Source organism: Equus asinus, chromosome 20 (assembly GCF_041296235.1).
Source record: "Equus asinus isolate D_3611 breed Donkey chromosome 20, EquAss-T2T_v2, whole genome shotgun sequence".
NCBI lineage: Eukaryota > Metazoa > Chordata > Mammalia > Perissodactyla > Equidae > Equus > Equus asinus.
In genome coordinates this window covers 29,733,364-29,742,296 of record NC_091809.1, presented here as the reverse complement: position 1 = coordinate 29,742,296, position 8,933 = coordinate 29,733,364, and the positions used below count along the sequence as shown (strand labels likewise).

General features: G+C 48.4%; 1 protein-coding gene across 2 annotated transcripts in view; it reads left to right on the top strand.

Moving 5' to 3' along the window:
• The first annotated feature begins 4,676 nt into the window (after positions 1–4,676).
• Positions 4,677–8,933, top strand: part of LOC106846906 (beta-galactosidase-1-like protein 3) — a 64,674-nt gene continuing 60,417 nt past the window's right edge. The window contains exons 1-3 of one of the 2 annotated variants that reach the window (XM_014865956.3): positions 4,677–4,962; positions 5,725–5,856; positions 6,023–6,235. In XM_014865956.3, the coding sequence (XP_014721442.3) occupies positions 4,793–4,962; positions 5,725–5,856; positions 6,023–6,235 (515 nt within the window). In that variant the 5' untranslated portion in view covers positions 4,677–4,792. The remainder of the gene's footprint in view (positions 4,963–5,724; positions 5,857–6,022; positions 6,236–8,933) is intronic. The other variant, XM_044751984.2, reaches the window with a different exon arrangement.

The following is an 8,933-nucleotide window of genomic DNA, read 5'->3' as shown; positions in this document are numbered from 1 at the left end:
CAGCAGTTCCCTTTGGCCTTTTGATAAGGTAAACCCTAAGTATGTAACTTTTTGTTTGCATATCTGTGCTTTCTTTTGTGAGATCTTATACCCACATTCAGCCAAAGGATTCAAGGTCTTTATTGTGTTGGCCAGGCACTGCTCATAAGTGGGGCTCGCTATCAGCAAGTCATCCACACACTGTAACAGCAATCCTTCTCGTAATTGCTCAGGTGGTTCAGGTCTTTAGCTAGGGCCTCCCCAAATAGCATAGGGGAGTCTTTAAAGCCCTGAGGGAGCAAGGTCCAACAATATTGTTGTGTGGCCTGAGTATTTGGGTCATGCCATTCAAAGGCAAAAAGTGATTGCCATTCTTCTGTGAGTGGATGCATCATTTAAGGCCAAAACTGAAAATCAGCCGTATTCACCTGGAACATTGGTTAGCAAGGTGTAAGGGCTGGGCACCACAGGGTGCAGGTCCTGAACCACCTCATTTATGGCACAAAGGTCCTGAACAAACCGATATTCCTCTGAATTAGGTTTCTTGACTGGGAGAATAGGAGTATTGTATAGCGACTGGCAAGGTCTGATTAATCCTGCCTTCAGGAATTTCTGCAGCACTGGCTGAATGCCCTTCTGAGCCTCCTGTTTTAGCAGATATTGTTTCAGGCTAGGCTTTATCTTTTGGGTTTTCAAGGGTCTATGTATTGTCTGGACATTCTGTGTTTTCCCAGGCTTCCCATCTGCTCACACGTCCGGTCTCACCTCCTTGAAGATCTCCGGTGGCAGTGGGTTTGGTGGTGGTATTTGAACACCTAGGGGGGCCATCTGGAACCAGCAGCACTTGCACCTCTGGCTGGCCTAGAGTAAAAGTCACTTGAGCATTCAGTTTACACAGAAAGTTTCATCCCAGGAGGAGAACAGAGCATTCAAGCATATAAAATCTTTCTAATTAAAAGATCCAAGGTAGAGAAAGGAGAGTGCATCCAAATGAAGCTGGCCAGTCGCCCGTGTCCATTTATGTCTATGGGATATTGTCACAGTGGAAATTGCCCTGTTCCGGGAAGGCCCCCTGACCAAACTGTGTCCCTTGCCAGGTTCGAGAAGGAGAGAATCCTTCTCTTAGACCCAGCAATCCCTCAGGCATTTTCTGTTGGGTGAGCAGTGGACCTGGAAAAGGGAGAGGAGGCGGAGGAGCCAGGGGACTCCTTGGTCCATTGATTTAGATATAACAGCATACAGGCTTGAACATTAGGAGTTTTGTTTTTTTTTTTAGATTGGCACCTGACCTAATATCTGTTGTCAATCTTTTTTTTTTCCTTCTTCTTCTCCCCAAAGCCCCCCGGTACATAGTTGTATATTCTAGTTGTGAGTGCCTCTGGTTGTGCTATGTGGTTCACTGCCTCAGCATGCCTGATGAGTGGTGCCACGTCTGCGCCCAGGATCCGAACCCATGAAATCCTGGGCCACCAAAGCGGAGCATGTGAACATAACCACTCGGCCACAGGGTCAGCCCCTAGGAGATTTTATCTTTCTTTTTTTTCCTTCTTTCAGAACAATTCTAGCTGCCAGATGGTATCATAATTGGGTGACCTATTGGGGCCGCTTTTCTCCTGAGCCCAGGGTTCAGTGGGGCCAGGCTACATTACAGTAAAAGATCATCCTTTTCTTTGTCATGGGCTCACAACTGAAATCAGCCCAATTGGCCAGCATGCACCCTGGCTGGACTCTTTTTTTTTTTTTTCTTGGAATGGACAGGGTAGCTCTCCTGGTGGTCGTTTGTGTCTGACAGTTTACAGACCCGGAGCAGGGTGCAGGGGTTGAGTCGAGGCGTCCGTATCACTACAGGACTTAGCCAAATCCCATCCGTCTGGGCACACAGTTCTTGCTAAATCAGCCAAGGAGACAAGAGGTACTGGCTTCAGGCGGGGTAAACATCTAATTTCCCAACACTGGAATAGGCGGTCAGGCGCCTGGCACAAAGATGTTTAGATCTTCTATTTCGCGGGAAGTCCAAATCCAGCTTACTTTAAGCCTAAACCTGACTTTTACACAATGACAGCAAAGATCATGCCAGACTAGACAGACTAAGCATGGGAAAGGTGGTCAGGCCACGCTCTCACGCCTTCCTCCTAGGGGTTAGCACACAAACAGTGGTGCCCGCACTGAAGTGTACAATTCTGGCTTGACACTTGACAGAAAAGGTCACAAACTTCGAGTCCCCACAGATGATGTAACAAGCACTGGAAGTATGTTGTGAGATTCTGACAGAGAGAAAAACTGGCAAACAGACTGGTGGAACAACACACACACTCAGGAGAACAGACCATACTGGTGTGCGCACCACAGAAAAACCAGAGACTAGTCTTCCGTATGATATACTAGGCAGTCTGTACTTCCTCTATCCCTAAACAACGGTGCCTAAACCAGACGGGCGTTGGCCTGATCAAGGCACCTAGAGAAGGGAAAAGGAATATGGTACCCAGGAGGTACACCCCAGATGACTCACCTAGCTGCAGATGCAAGCTCCTCAGCTCACGATCCAGTTTCCCGATCACTGAAGCATTGGAGGCAGTCGCCAAATGAGGAAACCACAAGGGGAGTTCCCCAGGCGGAAAAGCGGCAGCTGCAGGAAAGAATCCCCAAACAGCCTCCTCCAAGTCGACTGGCCATGGGCAGAGGCTGTGGTCCCATCTGGGTTGCAGCAACTTGATACTGAGCAATGGGCTTGCTCTGCTCACTGTGATCTGAGCCAATTAATCACAAAGAGTTAGAGATTGAGAAAGGAAGTTTAATTAGATTAGCCAGTTAATTGGAAGATAGGGGACTAATGTCTCAAAAATCCATCTTCCAGGATTACAGAATCTTGAGGCAGTCATATAGAGAAGATGGGCAGTGAGGAGGCGATCCAGGAATGTTGGTCTCCAGGCACGACGGGCTCCAGGACTCATGCTCCATTCTTCTGTCAGCTGGGATGGGTACCTTGTAGGTGTGTTTCCCGCCTGTGGTCAGCTTGCTCCTGGAGAGAAACTCATAGAACAAAGTTTTAATTTATCAAGGTATCAGGGAGTACATACGTAGGAGGAGGCCACAAATCAGACGAGCATATGAATGTTTTAAAGTACGTGCAGAGCAGCGGGTAGTCAAACAGAGGAGGGGCTGGGGCCAGCTCACTTACACCCACACGAGTCAAAAGCTTATTTCCACACAAAAATTGCCAAAACTTAGAAGCAACCAAGGTGTCCTTTAGTAGATGAATGGAGAAATAAACTAGTATATGCAGACAATGGATTATTCGTCACCAAAAAGAAATGAGCTATCAAGCCATGAAAAGACAGGGAGGAACTTAAGGCATACGACTAAGTGAGAGAAGCCAATCTGAGCAGGCGACATATTATATGGTTCCAACTATATGACATTCCGGAAAAGACAAAACTATGGAGGCAATAAAAAGATCAGTGGTTGCCAGGGGGATGGGTTTGGAAGAGGTGAATGGGTACTATCCCAGGGGATTTTGGGGCAGTGAAAACACTCCGTACGATATTATAATGGTGGATATATAGCATCATACATTTGTCCACATCCATGGAATTTACAGCACCAAGAGTGAACACTGTGTAAACTATGGACTTTGGTGATTATGAGGTGTCAATGCAGGTTCATCCCTGGTAACAAATGTACCATTCTAGTGAGTGATGTTCACAGAGGTGAGGCTGTGCATGTGCATGTGCAGGGGTTATATGAGAAATCTCTGCACCTTCCTCTTAATTTTATTATAAACCTAAAAATGCTCAAAGAGAAGAGATCAGAAGATTTCTCTTTTCATCACAGGGACTTCAAATCCAGCATGGCCAAAACTGGGTTCATCACTCTTGTCTCTATTCAAACCTCTATCATTTCCCGTGTTTCTGATCTCAGTAAAGGTCACCCCCATCTACCCAAGTCACTTAAGCCTGAAACATGGTCGTCATCCCAGACTCCTTTCTCTGTATCACCTGCCACATCCAATCAATTACCAAGAGCTACCAACTTTACTTCACAACATTTTCTTAAATCCACTCCCTCTTCCTGCTTACTGTTACCACCAAGAGAAACACAAGAGCCCTCGTCCCCGGGGGACCAGGTCTATTGGGATGACTTGTCTGTTCCCATCCAGCCTCCAGCTTGTGGCCAAGTAATCTCCATACAACCCTTTGCTGATGTAGTTCCTGCTTGAAATCTCTGGAAAGAGACTTAGCTGCTGGACGTGGCATCCACAGCCCTCCCTGCCCTGCCTCCTCCCGATCTGATGTCTCCAGCCCCGTCTCCTGCTACTTTATAAGCAAAGAATTCCAAGCTAGTTTCTTACACACATTAAGTCATTACTTTTAAGCTATTCCCACTGATAGGAACAGCATTCCCACTTTCCTTCGCTCTGATAGTTCACACTCATTTACCAACTCAGTTTGAGAAAACTCCTCCTCCAGGGTCGCCTGTGCGTCGTCCGTCACACCCTGTGGAGCCTTTATTTTAGCACTTACTCATCGTACTGAAACTATTTTCCTGCGTGTACACCACATCTATTAGTCCAGAAGCGCCGTCTGGTACCAAAGGGCCACTCGTTAAAGTGGTTGAACCCGCGGAATCAAAACTTCCCAGCTCTCGGGTAGATTGAATTGTCCTCCTCCTTGCCTCCCCCTCTGCTCCGCCTTTCTGTCCCAATTGGCTGGTGATACGCAGTTTAGGAAAATCAAGGTCAGGGGGATAACCCAAGACTCGACCGCCTTACTCCCCCCAGCTGAAGGTCATCTGAGCAGATAGGTGGGCGGACACCATGTGTCGCAGGCCCGGCTCAGTCCCTCTTGCAGCCCAGAGCCCGAGACCTTCTCCTTGGCGCTGCCCGGCAGGCCGCGGCTGCGTCCCCAGGCTGCCGAGAGGCGGCGGGAGCAGCGCCCGACCTCCGCTCCTGCAGCCCGTGGGGATGGCTTCCCGGCCGCGCTCCAGGTGAGCCTCCCCGCTGTCCCGGGGCCGCGCCAGGCCGCAGCCCATCCCGCCCTTGCAGGCGGGGGCGTCCCTCTCGCCCCATCCCAGGTTCTCCGTCACGAAGCGCTCTTCCCGGGGAGCCTCCTAGACCTCCCTCCGCGTCTGTCAGTCAGCCAGTCAGGTGCAGGCACTTATTGCGCTGGCCCCTGAGGACGTTACGGGAGGGCAAGGGCCCCTTTAGGTTGGGATGCTTTTCTGGGCCCTCAAACCTGCCCAAGACTCTCCTTATCAACTCGCCTTTCAAGCCTTCTCTCCTCCGCTCTTTCTTCTGCCCGTACCTGGGTTACCGCGCCCTGCTGAGGATCTATCCATATTCCAGATGGAAGAAAATCAGTGTGGACGCTGACAAAGGGCTCCAGGTCCCAGGCACTGTCCTTCCTGAACTTGGTGGATGAAGCGCTCCAGTCTCTCACTGAGCCCCTTACCCCTCCTCTATCCTTTCCCAGGACCCCCTGCCCTGGGGCCCAGCCCTGTCCTGCTGCTGGCTGCAGGCTCCTGGGGCTGAAAGTCTATCGGCAGCTTTCTGCCCTGACTGAGGTGGACTGTGGGGCCGCCCTGGGTGTGCAGGGGCCTTCCTGGCCGTTAGGCCAGCCTAGGGGCGCTGCCGGTGAGGAGCCCGCCGGACCCCTTGCTCCAGTCTTCCTCTAGAGCAGCTTTCCAGCCCTTGTAGCTTGAAAAGGCCGATGCTTTCCCCTTGTCATTGTCATTTCTTTCTCTTTTCAGCCCGTGTCTCTTCTGGAAAAGAATCCTGTGCATCTTTTTCCTACCATGTATCTTATCAGGTTTTTCTCCTCGAGTGAAACATAAAAAGAATCTCTTATCTGGAAAAGCACAGCCTCAGCTATCCCAGTACAGGTTTGCCTGAGTGGGGAGAGGGGAGCTTTCTCTCCTTTCTTGGAGAAAATAACATCAGAAGCATGCACAAAGCATGTCCTGCTAACAAGAACTTCTTCTTCTGCTAAGGCTTCAACAGTCGCTCCTCTTTCCGTTTCTCTCTCTCAGTCTCTCGCTATCTCAGCAGGTTTATTTGGTCTCGTCTGACCCCTCTGGAGCTGAGGAACCGATCCGTGGGACTGCAGACTGAAAGCAGAGTTGGGAGTAATCCGTACTTCACACTGGAGGGTCACAAGTTCCTGATCTTCGGGGGCTCCATCCACTATTTCCGCGTGCCCAGGGAGTACTGGAGGGACCGCCTCCTGAAGCTGAAGGCCTGTGGCTTCAACACTGTCACCACGTGAGTGCTGGCCCCTCGCCCTATGTGGCCTTGATATCTATGGGGCTCCTAACACCTGCCTCCCGGCTCAGAGCCTCTGGTTTGGGAGCCTGGCCTGAGGGTTGCCCTGTGAACAGTCTTTCCAACATGTGCCCATTACGCTTAAGTGCCACTTACATCTCAGACTCAGTGTGCTGTGGTCGAAGCCTTGGACAAAGGTCAATGGGGGAAATGTAAAAGGAGTGAGTGATCTCCTCAGGAGTCTCTCTCAAGGGAGAGTCATTGGGTCCCTCAGAGCACCCAGTTTACTGACGATGCTTAAAATATGCTTGCACATAAATATGTGGTGTCTTTAAAATAATTCTTATTTATGTAAATGGAGATGAACGCGTAGATGCATAGTAGCAGTGTCAAAAAATGAGCAAGTCGGGAAATACCAGAATCACTAACGTGAGGTTTAGTGGTATAAAGGGAATGATTACAGCAGCTCGATGATTAAGGGGGTCTTCAGGCCCAGCTCTGCCTCCAGCCACCGCGTCTCAGGGCCCTTGTGTAAATGGGCAGAACAGTAATTGCTTCATAAGGTTGTGTTGATGATTAAATGAGATAAGACCTTTATCTTATTTATGTGAAAAATGCCTATCACAATGCCTGGCATGTATATACTCAATTATGGTGGCAAAAAGAAATACAAACCCAGTTTAGTGAATCAGAAGAATTTAAATATAAATTTAACATGATAAATTTAGCATGATATCTAACATGATTACGTGTATAGGGACAAAAGGTAAGATGTATCTGGGGTGTGCTGATGGCCAGGCATTTTCTAAGCATGTTCACAAAGTCACTTAGTCCTCACCGATGTGCTGTGAGATGGCTGGTATGATGCCCACCCTGCCTGTGGGTGAAGAGACAGAGTACAGCAGGCTTCATGAGTGTGGTCAGGGTAAGCGTCTCCTCCCAGCATCCTCTCCAGGCCTGACCATGCAGTTGTGACCGAGGATGCTACCCGAGGCACACACGGAGCCAAGGCTCCTGCCTGTTCACAGACTCAGCACTTAAAAACTGGGCGCAAAGCAAAAACCATATTTTAATTATCAACAGTGGAGTTCCTTTCATAACAGACCTACTTCCAGAAAAGTCTTAAAACTCAAAAAACTGGGAGTCAATTAAGGGTTGGGTTGAAGGGTGAGCCCAAAGAAAAAATTCTGTGGAAGGCTGCACTGTAGAAGTGGATTGTAAAAGGGGGTGTGGTTAACTTCATGGGAGCCGTCTTGCTGGAGGTGAGAGGAAAGGTGGGGAAGCCCAGTCTTCATAGAACAATCCTGCTGGTGCCAGAGCACAGCAATGCTGATTTCAGTATGTCCTCCACGGTAAAGGAAGAGAACCAATTTTAGTTATTCAGTGAAAAGGTATGTGGTATTACACACGGCCAGGCATGGTCCAAACCTGGAAATTTTAATTCACTTTGTCCCTACAGCAATCTTGTGTGGTGAGGAGTGTTGTCACTGTCTTTTGTAGGTGAGAAAACTCAAGTGAAGGGAGCCAAGGGCCGTTTCCCAGAGTCACACAGTTGGTGGCAGCAGCGCTGCGCTTGAATCCAGTCAGGCTCCAGGGTCTAGCTGCTAAACAGCTCAGTGCCTTTCGTGCTTGAGGACTTTGCTTACAGACTGAGAATTACGTTCACGGCACTTTGCAACCCTTGTTGTAGAGTCTTGTTGTGAAGTCCAAGTGCCCTTTGCACGGCATTTTATCATTTTAGAGTTCAGAATATATTTTTCTGTTTCTTGATGAGATGTTTGTTACCAGCGATTAGAAAGGTCTGTTGTTTTCAGGTCAAGCTGTGGGATTTTATTAGTTAATGTCAGGAGACAGGAAAGGCAGTCCTGAGAAGCTCAAGCTTACAGTATAGTTAAGCAGGAGTGGAAGAATGTCAGCAAAATTCTATGGGGTGTGTAATGTAACCTTTTACATCTGTAACTATCTTGAATATGTAATCCCAAAATATTTAAGTTCCCTTTCCTTTCTGGGTGAATTCTACATTGCTTGTTATGGATTATACTTAAAGTATATTGACTTTTAAAAAAAGAGAGAACCACTGGATGTCCTCACATGCCTGCACCCTGACCAGCCATACAGCGGCCGGGGGTAATGCGCAGTGAATCAGAAGGGGAGCCCTTCCCTCCTGGATGGCCCTCCACCGCCCCCTGGCGGCAAAGCCAAGCGTCGTACTCGCTGTGAAGGAGAAGGCGCCCCAAGGGCCCGGTGGGTGCATCGCTGCAGAGCTGAGACTCACGGGTGGATTTGAAGCTGACAGGCAGCAACGGATCATTGTCTTATCTAATGTGCAAAGAGTTTAATCATAAACAATTGTTAAGTTTTACGGAGAGCCTTTTCTACATCTATTGAAGGGAGTATGTGGTTTTCCTACACTCTTCTGTTAAAGCAGTGAATTGCATTGACGTTTTTCTCACATTCCACAACCCACAGCCCTGGGATAAATGCCGTCCCGTTATGAGAAGTGCACACGTGCACACTCATGTGCACACACACACAGGTTGCTAGACTTGATTTGCTAGTGTTTTATTTCAGATAAGTATATTTATGATTATAACTGAAATTGATTTAAAATTTTATTTCTGTTAGTGTCTTGTCCAGTTTTGATATCAATCTTATAGTAAACTCATTGTCAACTGAAATAAAGAGTCTGGGCAAAGGT